Genomic DNA, 18,358 nt, shown 5'->3' on the forward strand with positions numbered 1-18,358 from the left:
TAGCGGGAACCAAACCCGGGTCTCTCTGGATCGCAGGTCGATGCTCTAACCGCTGAGCCAAACCGGCCAGGGCAGCAGGCTAATTTTTAAGTTGATAATTTTGTATGGCCTGCGAATGATGTTATAAATATCCAAATGGCCCTTGTCAGAAAAAAAGCTTCCCTACCCCTAAAGAAGGACAGAGAGAAGCTTCCATCAAATGTCTCTTTTGTCTTAATGGCCCAAATTAGATCATATGCCTGATCCTGAATCCTTTTTTAGTTGAGTGAGTGCCAGGTCTGGGTTACCTGAACCAGTCACTACTGCAGTGAGATGGGATTACGTAATCTAACTGGTGCAGATTAGATGGAACTTAAAATAGAATCAGGTTCCACTCCGACTACATGGAGGAAGTGGAAGGGACTCGAGGAGACAACCAGAATGTCCGAAAATGACACTATGTGTCAAATCTAGTGTTCCTCAGAATTATCTGGAGGGCTTGTTAAAACTCTGATGATAGAACCCACCTCTGAGAGCACGTTTCAGTAGATTTGGTGTGGGTCTCATGAACTTGCACTTCTAACCAATTCTCAGGTGAGGATGATGCTTCTGGTCAGGGCCACACATTGAGAAACAGTGTGGTTTCTGTAAATGTTATTATCTAGCTTTTTCAGAAAAGTAGGACAGATTAATAAAATGATTTCATGTTTTTTCTTGTGGTTCCCTTCATATTGCTTCCTTTGATTCCCCACCTGATACTTTTTAGACAAATGTTAGGGCTCATAAATCACATTTGTTTGCAAATGCTCTATAAAACTAACATATAACATTTTTTCCCCTAAGCAACCAAAGAATTAATTATTCGGTTCATATCTCTTAGATTATTTCAGCTCCAAGTACTAATTTACTAAATTGAAATTTTGAACTAGAAGAGATTCAAAATATTGTGAACAGGCTAACAGATTTATTTGTTCACCAGCCAACTGTGTGTGTACTGTGTGTGAGATTCTGCCTGGACTGTACCTCCTAAGTTTACTTAGTTATTGCAAATCTATGAAAATTTCCAACACATCACCAAGATTGCCATTTTGTTCACGTTACGTGCAGATACTCACGGACAAAAAATAGAAGAGCATAGAAAACTATTTAGTCAGCGCATCTCTAGGAAAGGCCTCCTGAGGGTTGGGGACAGAAGTCAATCTTCACATGAGAGTGAAATGTGCTTGACTGATGGCCATAAAAATAAAAGATTCATGTCCTGTCCTGTATTTATGTCTTTGTTTCAGGAAATCAAAGCAATGAAGAAAAGAATGAGTGAACTATGCATTGACTTTAACAAAAACCTCAACGAGGATGATACCTTTCTTGTATTTTCCAAGGCTGAACTTGGTAAAATTTTGTTATTTTTTTCTAGATGAGACCATGTCATTTAGGCAGGTAATGTCACCTCACATCTTGCCAAATCAAAGTTAAAAAGAATTCTTTAAAAAAATCATCTAGTCACTTCTACAGAACCAGCCATCCCTTCTACAGAAAAGACAACCAAGCCAGTTTTAGATCATAGACTAGTAAGATTGTATACTATTTCTAGAGACAGTCTTGAGAAGATTTTGTAGTCTTTCTTGGTTAACTTATGCTGTTGTTGAACAGCCTTCAGTGCCTTGAAAAATGTTTTACCTCGCAATGTCCCCTACATTGTAACTTGAACTAGTCTCTTCTTACTCTGTTCTGGATCTCGCTTGGCTTAATTTGCCTATTCTACATCAAAACACCATCTGCACAAGTGCACTGAACCCCACTCATATTTTGAATTAGCATCTCCTAAGACACCTGTTCTCTAACCACCACCCCCATGATATTATAAGAATTGTCATTCTTTTACTTTCATTTTAATTAATCCACAAAATTCCTAAAACTCTTAATGGCACCATGCCAATGCTAAGTAAACCAATAATGATTGGAAAAATTGATGTATAAGAGAATTTTTTGCAGGTGCTCTTCCTGATGATTTCATTGATAGTTTAGAAAAGACAGATGATGACAAGTATAAAATTACCTTAAAATATCCACACTATTTTCCTGTCATGAAGAAATGTTGTATCCCAGAAACCAGAAGGAAGATGGAAATGGCTTTTAATACAAGGTGCAAAGAGGTACTTATAAATGTTTGTCTTTTTTGGTTTGTTTGTTTTTATGGAAGACTTTAAGGAAAGGGTTTGCTTTGTTAACCAATGTTTAAGTCAGCCCAGAGACTAATATTCCTATTTATGTGAACATTATGCCTCCTAATTCCTCAGACCTAGAATATTTAACTTTTCCCTCTCCCTTTGACAGTCTGCTTGGGGTGGACACAGGCTAAGCTATTCTAATAAAAATAGAATGGATTAAATAAACTGAAAGTTGTAGTCTTCTCCCAAGTCAAAAGTCCAGGACTGGTAGGGCAGGGCATCTCTCTCTCTTCCAACAAGTGACTCCAAGAGCATTTCAGTTGTCATCTTGCCAATCTGTTGGAAGAGGGAAAATAAAGTACAGAGCAAGTATCTTTAAGAAGAGGACTTGGAAATGGCGTATATCAGCTACATGCACATCGCATTGACCCAAATTCCATTTATCTACATGTATCTGCAGGGGAGGCTGGGAAGTATATCTTCAGTTGATAGCCATTTGCTCAGCTGAGTGGATTCTATTACTAGAAGAACTAGAAATGGATTTTAAGAGTCAACTAGCCAGATGCACCACAGTCTATTCAAGTAACCACGAGCAGCTTTTCCCCCCATTCACCATGTGTCAGATCCCATTCGGCTACTGCCTTGAGCTCAAAGACTAGACTGACTCTCTGGGTGATACACAGTCCATCCCAGTTATAGCTTCTCATAATCTAGCAACCCGTAAAAGGGAAGGCAAGTTGTCTGGCGCGCGCACTCGCTTGCTCGCTCGCCCTCCCTCCCTCCCTCCCTCCCTCTCATACACACACACACACACACACACACACACACACACACACACACACACAATAGTAGAACAGGAACAGAATAACCACAATAAAAACTCCCATTTGGAAAAAGTGAGAATGGGAAACATAGCCAATATTCAGAAACAGTTTGGCAGGAATTGTAAGGATTCTGTGTCTGGGAAGTTCCTGGGATAGCCCATTGGACTTATTTGAGTCTCCTTTCAGGCAAGGATTCTGTTAACAATTGTGTCTATAGCCCCTGGTTTTGCCTGCAGGGAATTCTTTCTTGACCATATTCTGGGTGGCTGCTAGCCAAGATTCCTGCTGATGCCAGTTTGAAGCCTGAGGGTTGCTTTAGGAATCAAATCATAAGCTTTTGTAGGCCAGGCTTATGATGTCCTTGGTAATAAAATCCAATACAAAACTTAGCTTTTCTGTCTATTTACTTCCAGATTCATGTTATAATAACTATACCCAGCTATCACTTTTGGTCGTAGTTCTTAAACCTTCCAAACCTTTTCTAATATGCGGGCTCCTGTATCATGTTTCCCCTGCTCTTCCTCAATTTAATGGTGCCTGCTTCAGGGCTATCTGAAACAGTAGGCTCGAGGAGGAAGACAGCATTCTCAAACAAATCTCCTCAGTACGTTACTCAGTGATAATCTTCGCTCCTGATGTTAGGATGCAGGGGAACTGGCTTTTCCAGCCATCAGAAGCCTCAGATTGTGGGCCACAGGCAAAACCTCTCTTAGCAAAACTCTTTTCCTTCCATCTTTGCAGACTGACCAATTCTCACTTAAGCACGTCTTTCTCATGTAATTTTTATAAAAGCAACAAATGCCAACAAACGCACAACAAACAACATTATTAGTTTTCCCAAACAGTTCCCCTCAGCTAAGACTCAGTAGGTAATTGGCCCACCCTCCAAGTTATGGCGAGCAACAGTTTCAACAAGTGTGATCCCTGGTGTATGGAGGATTACTAGCTTCCCCGCCTGCAGCGTCTGTGACCTCACTTTCCACTCCTGTACATTTTCCATTTCTGTTAGCGCAGCACCCTATTCCTAGTATCAGGCCTGTGGGTATTAGGGTAGAGCTTAAGCAACTGTGCAAAAGTCAACCAAAAGCACAGAGACTCAAATAAATAAAAGTTACTTCTTTCCAGAAAGCATTAATGGTTAGCCAGGAGCTGGGGAGACTGGGAGTTGCTCCTTAATGGTTACCAAGTTTCTGTGTGGGGTAGTTTTGGAAACAGATAGTGGTAATGGTTGCATAACAGTTTGAATGTAATTAGTGCCACTGAATTGTATACTTAGAAATGGTTAAAACAGCATATTTTATGTTATATGTTTGACTACAATGTAAAAAAAAAAAAGATTTATTTCTCTTGCAACTGACTATGGAGGTGAGTGGTCCAGAGCTGAAGGAGAGCCCTGCCATCCTGTGTGTGTGGCTTCCAAGGTCATTGTTGTCGCCTTTAGTCCACGGCTGGCAAGACAAGCATCATAAAGAGATGACCCAGAAACTTCACTCATCAGCTCATTCATATTCCACCGGCCCACAGCTAGCTTTAAGGAAGTCTGGGGAAGGTAGTCAGGTGACCATGTGTCTGGCAAACACTCAGAGAATTCTAGTCCTAGGAGGAAGAACAGGGGAACAGATATTGGGAGAAAATTGGCAGTCTAAAGAGAAGATCTAGGGAAACTAAAAAAGGTGAAAGAAAAACTCAGACCAGTTAATTTTAGAACTTGGAGAATTACACTATGTGTGCTTCTTATCCATGTTTCCATTCTAATTTTAAAATAATAGTAATTATAGGCTGATGCCAGTTTGGACTCAACCCATCTGCTTTACAGATGGATGTCCTGAATAAAATTCTGTTTCTGCAAAAAAATATTTTAAAAATAAATAAATAAAATAATAGTAATTATAACATAATTATATAGTGTTTGTTCTTATACCAGGCACTTTCTAGGTACTTTATCTATATTTTCTTTGGAATCTTCATTGTCTCCCTATGACTTAGCTACTTCCATTATTTGTATCTTACGGATAAGAAAACCGAGACTTAGAAAGGTTAAGGTACTTGTCAACAGACAACTAGTAAATGGTGGAGCGAAATTTGGAACTCAGATAATCTGACCTTGGTGTCTGATCTTCCTTCAAACATGTCTATTAAAAATTTGCTGACTTAGCCTGGCCAGTTTGGCTCAGCAGTTAGAGCATTGGTGGGCAGACCAAAGAGTCACAGGTTCAATTCTGGTCAAGGCTGGGGTTGTGGGGAGGACACCAGTCGATGTGTCCCTCAATGTTTATCTCTCTCCCCCTCCCTCCCACTCTATCTGAAAATAAATAGAAAAATATCCTTGGGTTAAGATTTTAAAAATAAATAAAATTAAAAATTTACTGATTTAATCATTGAGAGTAGTAGTTCTTTGACCTAAACATTTATTTACTTTTTCTTTTATTGTTTAAAAACAACATTATGCTAAATGAAATAAGTGAGACACAAAAGGACAGATAGTGTATAATTCCACTTAAATGAGGTCCCGAAGAGTAGTCAAATTCATACAGACAGAAAGTAGAATGATGGGTGCCAGGGGCTGGAGGAAAGGGGAATGGAGAGTTAATATTTTAATAGGTACAGAGTTTCAGTTGGGAAAGATGTAAAAATCTGGAGATAAGACAATATCGTTATTTGTATTTTTTTTTCTCACCTGAGGACATTTTTGCATTTATCTTCAGATAGAGTGGAAGGGAGAGAAGGAGGAAGAGAGAGAGAAACATCCACATGAGAAAGACACATCTAGTGGTTGCCACCCACACGACCCCAGCAGGGGATGGGGACAAACTGCAACTGAGGTACATGCCCTTAGTGGGAACTGAACCCAGATATCTCTGGTCCACAGGCCAACACCGTAATAACCACTGAGCCAAACCAGCCAGAGGTATTTGTATTTTAATACAAATATAATATAATATAGAAAATACTTGTAATAATTTGAGAAAAATCCTGGGAACACTTTACAGTGTTCAGTTCTGTGGCATTAAGAATATTCACATTGTTGTGCTACCATTGCCACATGATCTTCAAGGTTTATCCATGTTTTAGTATGTGTCAAAAGCTCTTCCCGTTGTTTTTTTTATTATTATTAATTCATTGTTACAGATGTTTCTCCTTTTTCCCCCATTGACACCATCCTCCCTATCCCGCACCCCCCAACATTGTTGTCTATGTCCATCCATTATGCATACATGCATATAAGTTCTGTGGTTTATCTCTTTCCACCCCCGTCCCCCTCTGAGGTTTGTCGGTCTATACCCTACTTCTACGTCTCTGGGTCTATTTTGTTCATCAGCTTGTTTTGTTCATTATATTCCACAAATAAGAGAGATCATGTGATATTTGTCTTTCACTGATAGGCTTGTTTTGCTTAGGACAATGCTTTCCAGGTCCCTCCATGTTATCTCAAAGGATAAGAGATCCCTCTTTCTTACAGCTGCATAGTATTCCACGGTGTATATGTACCACAACTTTTTTATCCACTCATCTACTGATGGACACTTGGGCTGTTTCCAGATCTTAGCAATTGTACATAGTGCTGCTATGAACAGAGGGGTCCATATATTCTTTCTGATTGGTGTTTTAGGCTTCTTAGGGTATATTCCTAGAAGTGGGATCACTGGGTCAAATAACAGTTCAATTTTTAATTTTTTGAGGTAACATCATATTATTTTCCATAGTGGCTGCACCACTCTGCATTCCCACCAGCAGTGTACTAGATAGAGTCCCCTTTTCTCCACACCTTCACCAACACTTGTTGTTTGATGATTTGTTGATGACAACCATTCTGACAGGTGTGAGGTGATACCTCATTGTTGTTTTAATTTGCATCTCTCTGATGATTAGTGACGTTGAGCATTTCTTCATATGTCTCTTGGCCATTTGTATGTCCTGTTTGGAGAGGTGTCTATTTAGGTCCTCTGCCCATTTTTTTAATTGGGTTCTTTGTCTTCCTTTTGTTAAGTTGTATGAGTCTATATTTTGGAAATTAACCCCCTTTGTGATGTATCGTTGGCCTTTATGCTCTCCCAAATAGTGGGCTCCCTTTCCATTTTGATGTTTGTTTTAGTTAGATGTAGTCCCACGTGTTCATTTTTTCCTTTATTTCTCTTGCCTTAGTCATTGTATCAGTGAAAATTCTGCTGCATGTAATATCTGCAATTTTGTTGCCTACATTTTCTTCTAGGCTTTTTATGGGTTCACAAGTCACATTTACGTCTTGTATCCATTTTGAGTTTATTCTTGTATATAGTGTAAGATGGTGGTCTAGTTTCATTTTTTGCGTGTAGCTGTCCAATTTTCCCAACACCATTTATTAAAGAGGCTATCTGTACTCCACTGTATGCTCTTTCACCTTTGCCAAGTATTAATTGAGCATAATGACTTGGGTCAGTTTCTGGGTTCTCTGTTCTTTTCCATTGATCTATATGCCAGTACCAGGATGTTTTAATTATAGTGGCTTTGTAGTATAACTTGATAGCAGGTATTGTGATCCCTCCTACTTTGTTCTTCTTTTTTAAGATTGCTGTGGCTATTTGGGGTCTTTTTTGGTTCCATATAAACTTTTGGAGTATTTCTTCCAGCTCTGTGAAATATGTCTTTAGTATTTTGATGGAGAGTGCATTGAATCTATAGATTGCTTTGGATAGTATGGACATTTTTTTTCTTTTTCTTTTTTTTATCCTCACCCGAGGACATTTTTCCATTTTTTGTACAGATAGAGTGGGAGGGAGAGAGAGGAGGGAGAGAGAGAGAGAAACATCGACGTGAAGGGACACATCGAGTGGCTGCCACCCGCACGACCAACCAGGGCCGGGGACAAACTGCAACCGAAGTACGTGCCCTTAGCGAGAACCGAACCCAGGTCTCTCCGGACCGCAGGCCGACGCTCTAACCGCTGAGCCAAACCGGCCAGGGCTAGTATGGACATTTTAATGATGTTAATTCTTCCAATCTGTGAATAAGGTATATGCTTCCACTTTTTTATATCTTCTTCTATTTCTTTTTTCAATGTCCTGTAGTTTTCTGTGAATAAGTCCTTTACTTCTTTGGTTAAGTTTATTCCTAGGTATCTTAATTTTTTTGCCGCAATGGTAAATGGGATATTTTTCTTTTAGTTTCTCTTTCTGTGAGTTCATTGTTGGGATACAAGAATGCTGTCAGTTTTTTTATGTTAATTTTGTATCATGCTACTTTGCAAAATTTATTTATTAAATCAAGTAGAATTTTGGTGGAGTCTTCAAGGTTTTCTATGTACAATATCATGTCATCTGCAAATAATGACAGTTTCACTTCCTTCTTTTCTATTGAATCACTTTTATTCTTTTATCATGTCTAATTGCTGTGGCTAAGACTTCCAGTACTATATTAAATAAGAGTGGCGAAAGTGGGCATCCCTGTCTTGTTCCTGTTCCCAAGGGAAATGCTTTTAGTTTTTGCCCATTGAGTATGATGTTGGTTATAGGTCTTTAATATATGACCTTTATTATGTCAAGATATGATCCCTCTATTCCACATTGCTGAGCGTTTTTATCAGAAATGGATGCTGGATTTGGTCAAATGCCTTTTCAGCATCTATTGATATGATCGTATGGTTTTTATCTTTCATTTTGTTTATGTGGAGAGTCACATTTATTGATTTGTGGATATTGTACCATCCTTGCATTCCAGGGATGAATCCCACTTGGTCACGATAAGTAATTTTTTAAATGTATTGCTGGATTCAATTTGCTAATATTTTGTTAAGGATTTTGGCATCTGTGTTCATCAGGACTATTGGCCTGTAGTTTTTTTTTTTTCTTTCTTTCTTTTTTAACAATAGATCAGTTATTTAATTAGGTTCTTTGTAAGAAATTTAGAACACTATTTTATGAGGATAAAGCCCATTTGTGAGAGCAAACACAGAGCGGAGGTAGCCCTGGAGCTGAGGAACAGCTTTGATTTTTGGCAGAATTTGCGAGTGCACAGCTTTCTGGTCAACCTTGCACTGCTCCGTAATCTCATATTTCTCTTTCTCTATGTTGAAGATCTCACCCTCCTGGTGCCTGGGCTTGCACAGCTTCTTCTCGAAGTAAGCATCAGTGAGGTATTTGGGGATTTTCACACCACTGATATCAGTTTTGGTGGAGGTGGCATTGACAAATTTCAGGTGTGTTCTACACAGAGGAACTCGATTAAGGGACAGAGGTCCAGTCACAAGTAGCAAGCCACTGCTCAGCTGCTTCAGGAAAATCACCCTCTTGCCTCTGTGGCGCCCAGTGAGGATGATCAGAATGGTCCCGGGAGTGATGCTAGTCCACAGTTTTGTCACGTGGTGACTGAAGGGTTTCTTGCCCTGGCTCAACAGCTTTCAAGGCACATCTTCAGTAGGATAACATCTAGGCATTTTGCAAAGTTTAACCACTCAGGTACCACCATTCTGGTTGCCAGCAACTGGTTTTGTGACAGTAGTAAGAACTTTCTACTTCTTTTTCTTTTCAATCCTGGAGTTAGCTGCAGAATACTTCCTCTTGTACATGGCCTTTCGGGAATACATAGCTGACCGGGAATACCTACCAATTCCTCTGACGGGTTTCGGCTGCAGTGGGACTTCCCCTTCTTAGGCGTCTTGGCCTTGAGGTTACTCTTCTTAACCTTGCCACCAGCATCAGCTTTCTTGGCTCCAGGTTTCTTCTCCTTAGTGTCAGGTTTCTTCTCCTTAGTATCAGCTTCTCAGGTTTTTTCCCCTGCCATCTTGCAAGATGGGAAAAAGACTGTAGTTTTCTTTCTTTGTAATTATCTGGTTTTGGAATCAGGATTATGCTGGCCTCATAAAATGAGTTTGGAAGTCTTTTGCTTTCTTGGATATTTTGGAATAGTTTGAGGAGAATGGTGTGTGTTCTTTGAATGTTCGCGATACAACTCCTTGTAAAGCCATCTGGACCTGGGCTTTTGTTTGCTGGGACTTTCTTGATTACATCTTTAATTTCCTTAGTTGTTATTGGTTTGTTCAAGTTTTCTATCTCTTCCCAGTTCAGTTTTGGGAGACTGTGTATTTCTAGAAATATGTCCATTTTGCCTAGATTGTCCAATTTTTTGGCGTATAATTGTTCATAGTATGTTTTAATGATCCTTTGTATCTCTTTTTTTTTTTTAACTTTTATTAATTTATTTTTGTTACAGATGTTTCTCCTTTCCCCCCCTAGGCACCCTCCTCCCCATCCCCCCCCAACCCCCCCGGAATTGTTGTCTATGTCCATTGGTTATGCATACATGCATATAAGTTCTTTGGCTTATCTCAACCATCCCCCTTGCCCCCCTCCTCTGAGGTTTGTCAATCTAAACCGTACACCTTTCTATGTCTCTGGGTCTATTTTGTTGATCAGCTTATTTTGTTCATTATATTCCACAAATAAGTGAGATCATGTGGTATTTGTCTTTCTCTTTGTATTTCTGTGGTGTCAGTTGTTACTTCTCTTTGGTTTCTGATTTTGTTTATTTGGGTCCTCTCTTTTTGTTTCTTGGTGAGTCTGGCTAAGGGTCCATCGATCTTTTTTATCTTTTCAAAGAACCAGTTCTTTGCTTCATTGATCTTTTGAATTGATTTTTTAGTTTCTTTATTGTTTATTTCTGCTCTGACCTTTACTATTTCTTTCCTTCTACTTGTTCTGGGTTTTCCTTTTTGTTTACTTTCTAGTTCTTTAAGTTTAGGGTAAGAAAGTCAATTAGGAATTTTTCTTATTTCTTTAGGTAGGCCTGTAGTGCTATGAACTTTCCTGTCAGGACTGCTTTCCCTGCGTCCCATAGATTTTGTGTTGTTGTGTGTTCGTTTTCATTGGTTTCCAGGAGGTTTTTAATTTTTTCAAAAGCTCTTTCTTTTTTAAGGCTGAATAATATTTTATTGTATGTGTATACCACCTTTTCTTTATCTATTTATTCATTGGTAGACATTCGAGTTGCTTCCACCATTTGGATGGTATTCACATAATACTGCAGTGAACATGGTTGTACAAATAGCTGTTTGAGTCCTTGCTTCTATTTCTTTGGGATCTATACCCAGAAGTGGAATTGCAGGATCATATGTAATTCTATGCTTAATTTTTTTTTGTTTTTTTGAGAAATCCCAGTACTGTTTTCCATAGCAGCTACACCATTTTACACTCTCATCAGTAATGCACAAAGATTTCAGTTTCTTCACATCCCCATCAACACTTACTGTTTTGTTTGTGGTTTTGTTTTTGTTTGTTTTTTAATCCTCACCTGAAGATATATTTTCCATTTATCTTCAGACAGAGTGAAAGGGGGAGAGAGAAACATCGATGTGAGAGAGAGACATCGATTGGTTGCCTCCTGCATAACCCTGACCAGGGTCGGGGACCAAATTGCAACTGACGTACATGTCCTTGACCGAAATCAAACCTGCGATTCTTTGGTCCGCAGGCTGATGCTCTAACCACTGAGCAAATGGCCAGGGCTTGTTTGTGGTGTTTTTTTTTTTTTCTTTATTGCGTTTTAGAGAGAGAGGAAGGGACAGAGAGAGATATATAGAAATATCAATGAGAGAGAACATCAATGGCTGCCTCCTGCATGCCCCCCACTGGGGATTTGGCCCACAGCCTGGGCATGTGCCCTGACTGGGAAACAAACCGGCGACCTCTTGGTGCATGAGTCATCACTCAGCCACTGAGCCACACCAGCCTGGCTGTTTGTGTTTTTTTATAATAGCCATACTAATGGGTATGAAGTTAAAGCAGCAAATTTTGTGTTATGTATATCCTACCACAATGAAAATACAATTTAGGTACCGATATTTGGTGTAGTCCTATCAATGAGACTAAATGTAGACTCACTGTAGTCCTTAAGAATACATTTTCACTGTAAGTTTACAGTACTTAAAATTTTATTAAGACCTCATAACTATCTGATGAGGTTTAAAAAGCCAATTAATTCAGAAATACAATTGGCTCATGAATTTTTAAAAAGTCAATAACACTGAAATGAAATAATTTATTATAGGTTGAGATGGTGTAAAAATATTTGACAGTTTTACCAACCTAAAAATGCATTTAACAACTCTTTTAGTGCTTTGGATCCAATTAACTATTAATTATTATTGTTTATTGTTCTCGTTGTTCTTGTTTATTACTAGGAAAACACCAGAATTCTACAGCAGCTACTCCCACTGCGGGCCAAAGTCGCCAGACTGCTGGGCTATAGCTCACATGCTGACTTTGTCCTTGAAATGAACACTGCGAAGAGCACAAGCCGGGTAACAGCCTTCCTGGGTTAGATCTTTTTTACTATTATTATTAGTTGTGTATTTGTATAGTTCTGTTTTGCTGCATCATACCAACTTGACAGAGGGCCTTAGACTCATATGCTTTTGAGGACATCCTATTTCTTATTCATTCAAGAGAAATTTATTGATCACCTACTATGTGTGAGATACTGTGCTTGGTTCTAAGGGTTGCTCATTGTTTATGTTACTCCTATAGTCCTTGCTTCATTCTATATTACATATTCATTGGGATTTTTGCACTAATGTCTAACAAGACATCCTAGGATCTTAACAGTAAGTATTAGCTTACTGGCTTTGTTCACTGCCACTTGGTGATTGTAGTTATAGTATAGCTACTTAGGACTTCATGTGAAATAAACTGACAAATATCACATAAATGAAAATAAAACACAGTATGAACAAAATATCAATATGTTATATTCCAGAAACCACTCACTACATGTAAAAGTAATATAAAATAATATGTATCAAAACTATTATTTAATAACTATATTCACAGTTATTTAAAATCACTTTCACAAATCTTTTTAAAACCATGGTTCTGTGTCCATGACATTCAGTCCCTGGTAGTCTATCACCCTTCCCTTCCACATCCCAAACTCAATCTAGGTATCATCTTAGTAAATGGTCGAATAACAACCATGGTATAGATGCTGGTTTTTATTGTAATCTTCTCTAACCAGAATTTACCAAAGTATGATTTTCTTTTAAACTTTCCTCATTGACCTTTTTCAGACTTTATTCACTTTTAACAACTAGTCAAAGTATGTGGTCTGTCTCTTTGGTATTTTTTTTATTAGCTTAATTAAGTTGGAGATTATTGATAATGGTTTAAAACCAGCCTTCAGCCCAGGATTCACTACTCTTCATCCTTAGAGGCCATACCATTAGCAATATATACGCGGGCATCAGATATGACATGCAGCAGGTGCTCCATAAATGCTAGTTATTTGTTATTATATAACTCATTTATTCATGCGTGAGACATTTAGGAAATAACTGTTCTGCATTAGGCAAGTATGCTAAGTGGTAAAACCATACAAAGGAATAAAATAAAGTCTTTTTATCAATGAATTTTCCCTGAGTGGAAACAACAGAGATATGAACAGGTAATTGTCGTATATTCTGATGCATGCTATACAAAAAAAATGGCTCAGGGAGTTAAACGTTTTGATGAAAATGTTACCCTTTAGTTGTAACTGCATGTACTGAAAATTCTCCTTAAGAACTACCTGAATAACTTAATTCTTTTAAAGTTGTTTCTCGCCCTGGCCAGTTTGGCTCAGCGGTTAGAGTGTCGGCCTGCGGTCCTGACCCGGGTTCAGTTCCCGCTAAGGGCGCGTACCTCAGTTGCAGTTTGTCCCCGGCCCTGGTTGGTTGTGCGGGTGGCAGCCACTCGATGTGTTTCTTTCGCACTGATGTTTCTCTCTCTCTCTCTCTCTGTTCCTCTCTCTCCCTCCCACTCTACCTGAACAAAAAATGGAAAAATGTCCTCGAGTGAGGATTAAAAAAAAAACAAAAACAAATAAAGTCGTTTCTCATTTGAAATTGGCTTATCCCATCCAAGGTGTCCTCTTGCGACCTGTATTCTCATATTCTCTGACAGGCTCACTCAGAACTTTTATCTTCTGTGAGTTTCCTTCTTTGTCCTCACAGCCCTCCTCAGGCTCTTACCTTCGCCCCCACTGTGGGGCTGCTCCATGACTGCATGACCCTTAGAGAGCCAGACCCCTGTTTATCTTGCATACATAGCAAGTTGTGAAGAATAAGTACATAATAAGAGCTTATTCATTTAGCCAAATACAGTCAAAAATTGACCACAGTATATGAATTGTGGTATCCATCTAAAGAGTGGAATTACTGTGTCCAGTAGACCTTCTTCATACGAATGGGGCAGTGGTAACTGAACCCATGGCCATCAAAGGCATTGAGCAATTTTTAGTATTGCTGGTCACAGGTCACATTTGATTTATTTTCTCTGCCTTTCTGAGGAGCCCAATCTTCTTGGAGAATAGTCATGTATATGACTAGTTTCACTAGTCATGATGAGTTTAGTTTCACTATTGCTTTTTTCCCTGAATTATAACATTTTTGAGTCAGAGTTCTCTGAGATGAATTTCAGCTTTGTTGATGCTATGAGGAAGTCGTGGCCTAGTGTGGGTGGTGGGAAAAGAAAAAGTGATGAGGAGCCATAACATAAATTACCTTGGAGAGAACAACAGTGCTGGCGTAATAGCGCCTGCTTTCCTCTCCTGTCGCCCACCCTCCCTCCTTCCTTCCCTCTACCCTCCTTCCTTCCCTCTACCCTCCCCCCTCCTTCCCTCTACCCTCCCTCCTTCCCTCTACCCTCCTTCCTTCCCTCCCTCTACCTCCTTCCTTCCCTCTACCCTCCCCCCTCCTTCCCTCTACCCTCCCTTCTTCCATCCCTTCCTCCCTCCTTCTCTTCTTCCCTCCCTCTCTTTTGTCTCTCCCACCCTCCCTCCAACCCTCCCTCCCTTCCTCCCTCCTTTTCTCCCAAGTTATCTGTCTCCAGTACTTTGGAAAGCACCATGCTGAAACACGGTATGTATGAGTATGCTTGCTCCTAAAATCAATAGATCATTGACTATTTCCTCTTTCCTCACAGATGATTTAAGCCAGAAATTAAAACCCTTGGGTGAGGCAGAACGAGAGTTTATTTTGAATTTGAAGAAAAAGGAATGTGAAGAGAGAGGTTTTGAATATGATGGGAAGATCAATGCCTGGGATCTGCATTACTACATGACTCAGACAGAAGAACTCAAGTACTCCATAGACCAAGAGGTTCTCAAGGAATACTTCCCAATTGAAGTGGTCACTGAAGGCTTGCTGAACATCTACCAGGAGTTGTTGAGACTTTCATTTGAGCAAGTGGCAGATGCTCATGTGTGGAATAAAAGTGTTACACTTTACACTGTGAAGGACACGGCCACAGGAGAAGTATTGGGGCAGTTCTACTTGGACCTCTATCCAAGGTACTAAGGGCCATTTTGTTGGAAGGGACCTTAGGGATTCAGCTCCTACCCAGATTAACACTCTTGCCTTCCGTAGATCTCTTCTGTGGTTCTTAGTAAAGGGATTAAAAATGTGGGCTCTGAAGCCGGGAAGTCTGGCTCCATTACTTACTAGGCAGGTTCTTAATGTTTCTGTGCCTGTTTCGTTACCAATGTTACAGGTCCTATAAAATGGGAATACTAATCCTACCTGCTTTGTAGGGTTGTTGTAAGGTTAAAATGGTTAATTACATGCAAAGCATTAATCAGACTACCCAGCGCATAGCAAGTGCTTAATAAATATTAGCAGCTATCATCATTATCATCATCATCATTTAGTTTGTGTACTGCATTTACTTAATTTAAAATTGAGCCCAAAATATTTATTATTCAGGTAATCTGTCTGCCAATACTCTTAAATCTATGGCCACTTCCTTGAGTCTGGCTGAGAGGCAGCACAGTGTCGTAGGAATAGCAAAATCTTAAGTAAGTCAACAGGAGTTGGAATGTTTGAGTGATATAACCTCTTTAAGACTGATTTCTCCTCTGTAATATAGACTGACGATCTCGTTACAGGATTGTTTTGTGCATTACACTGTTTATGTAAATCACCCAGACTAGGTGTTCAATCAGTGGTAAGAATTAAAAATATTATTGTCTCAGAATCACATGGTAGCTATGGACTCCACAAAGTTCCATCAGACAGGAAAGGATTTGGATCACTTTCTCTTCGGGCTGCTTTCTAAGACAAAGCCAGCCTGTTACAATTACTAATCCGTGTTACTAAACAGGCCAGAGGAAATTACAGTATCCCCCTAGTTTGGTATCAATGAGTCTATAATCACAGATTTGGGGTGACTTCAGGTAGCTGCTGAGAAGAAGGCTAGAAAACTATGTCATTCAGAAACTGGGCAGCAGTGTCTTATCCCCCTCTTTTATGGACTTACTTTCACTTCTGAGATCAACTAAAAATAAACCTATGTCAAATATAGATGGGTCTATTTTTAATTGAAAAGTGTCAGCATATAATTTTGTTTGTTTGTTTTTTTTATAAGAATTTATTTTACACCCTGGCCGGTTTGGCTCAGTGGTGAGAGTGTCAGCCTGCGGACCAAAGAGTCACAGTCTTAATTCTGGTCAAGGGCACGTACCTTGGTTGCAGTTTAGTCCCCAGCCCTGGTCAAGGCCATGTGGGAAGCAGCCAATCGATGTGTCTCTCACATCAATATTTCTCTTTCTCTCTCTCTCCCTCTCTCTCTTCCTCCCACTCTATCTGAAAATCAATGGAAAAATATCCTCGGGTGAGGATTTAAAAATAAATAAATAATTTATTTGAGCCAAATTGACAACATGCTGGGGAGCAAGATCTCAAATGCTCCAGCATACCGTTTTTTGTTTGCTTATTTTTATAAATATGCTTTTTTTTATTTTTTTAGAGTGAGAGGAAGGAAGAGGGAGAGAGAGATAAAAATATGGATAAGAGAAACATTAATCAGCTACCTCCTGCATGCCCCACACTGTGGATTGAGCCCCCAACCCGAGCATGTGCCCTGACCAGGAATCAAACCAGTGACCCCTTGGTGCATGGGATGACACTCAACCAACTGAGCCGCACCGGCCCGCTCCAGCACTTGGTGTTAAGCCAAGAATTCATTCAGGGGAAATCCTTGAACGTTGGAACTTTCTATAACTATCCTCACGTTCTCCTTCCCAGGTCAGAGGCAGTTCTTGTCATCTCACCCTGCTGTCTCCCTGCCAAGATGTGATTGGTTTCTTTGAGATCTGGCCCTTGATACCAGAACTCTGCTCTGGGGACCAGAGGGTGATCTTTGTGAGAGTAGTAATCAGTGATCTACGTAACATTCACTTCCTGTCGCTTTTACCTGCTTACTTCATTAAGAGGAGATGGATTAACTTCTTTTCTTTGTCTGATTAATTCAAAAAAGGATATTTGGGGTAGGTTTAGGAAAGACCAGTTTTTTTCAAATCACATTTTAGTTTTCATTTATCATATACTGATTTTTCCAACAAAACAAAAATAAAAATACTTTGATGGTCCCAGCATAATATTGCCAGCTAAGGTTATTTTTTAAAATCACCATCATTTTATAAACAAAATGTAAAAAGGCATTATCTCAGAATAAGGAATCCTTTGAAATTAAATAAATCAACATTATTTTTGAAAGGAAAGGTATAAACCCCTCCATTCACTGATTTTAAAATTGGCACAAAGTCTTAGATTTTAAGCTATTCTTAGATTTTTTTAATTTTTATTGATTTTTAGAGGGAGAGAAACATTGATATTTATAAGAAAACTCAACTCTTGTTTCGCCAACACTGTAGCATCCATATTACTCTCAAATCACGAATACTTTTATTGCCCTGACCGGTTTGGCTCAGCGGTTAGAGCGTTGGTCTGCGGTCCAGAGAGACCCGGGTTTGGTTCCCGCTGGGGGTGCATGCCTCGGTTGCAGTTTGTCCCCGGTCCTGGTTGAGTCATACGGGTGACAGCCACTCGATGTGTCCCTTTCACATCAATGTTTCTCTCTTCCACTCTCCCCCTCCCACTGTATCTGAACAAAAAATGAAAAAAAAAAATGTCCTCGGGTGAGGATAAAAAAAAAATACTTTTATTGCCTTTCATAATATACCAAGAGGTATAAAATATAACAGGATAAACATTTCCCAGATTACTTTAGTTTTCCCCTGTTAAAAATAAGATTTGTAGAACTTTTTACCTATTTACAGGTTTCCAACTTTTACATGAAATCATTCCAGAAACTCTGAAGGACCCATTGAACAACCAGAGCCTGGCTGGCTAAAAACTGTATTGGATTGAGTACACAGTGTCTTGTATACATGTCTTCTCCTCTGCCTGCCCCTCCCCTGTCTGCCTTCCCTTTCCCATCCCTGCTCACTCCCAGCTCAGGCCTGGCACAGTTCTGATTCATTCATTCAATCTTTACTTACTTACTTACTCATTCTAAATAGACTTTATTTCTTAGAGTAGTTTTAGGTTCACAGCAAAATTTAGCATAAGGTATGGAGATTTCCCATATACCTGCTGGACCTACA

General features: G+C 39.4%; 1 protein-coding gene and 1 pseudogene across 2 annotated transcripts in view; one reads left to right on the top strand and one right to left on the bottom strand.

Annotated features, from left to right (window-relative positions):
- Positions 1-18,358, top strand: part of NLN (neurolysin) — a 92,992-nt gene that overhangs the window by 44,368 nt on the left and 30,266 nt on the right. For both annotated transcript variants that reach the window (XM_036278568.1, XM_036278569.1), the window contains exons 5-8: positions 1,266-1,368; positions 1,972-2,132; positions 12,123-12,258; positions 14,899-15,265. In XM_036278568.1, coding sequence (XP_036134461.1) covers positions 1,266-1,368; positions 1,972-2,132; positions 12,123-12,258; positions 14,899-15,265 — 767 coding nt within the window. The remainder of the gene's footprint in view (positions 1-1,265; positions 1,369-1,971; positions 2,133-12,122; positions 12,259-14,898; positions 15,266-18,358) is intronic.
- Positions 8,850-9,727, bottom strand: LOC118641400 (annotated as a pseudogene).

This window comes from Molossus molossus, unplaced genomic scaffold (assembly GCF_014108415.1).
Source record: "Molossus molossus isolate mMolMol1 unplaced genomic scaffold, mMolMol1.p scaffold_m16_p_3, whole genome shotgun sequence".
Lineage (NCBI taxonomy): Eukaryota > Metazoa > Chordata > Mammalia > Chiroptera > Molossidae > Molossus > Molossus molossus.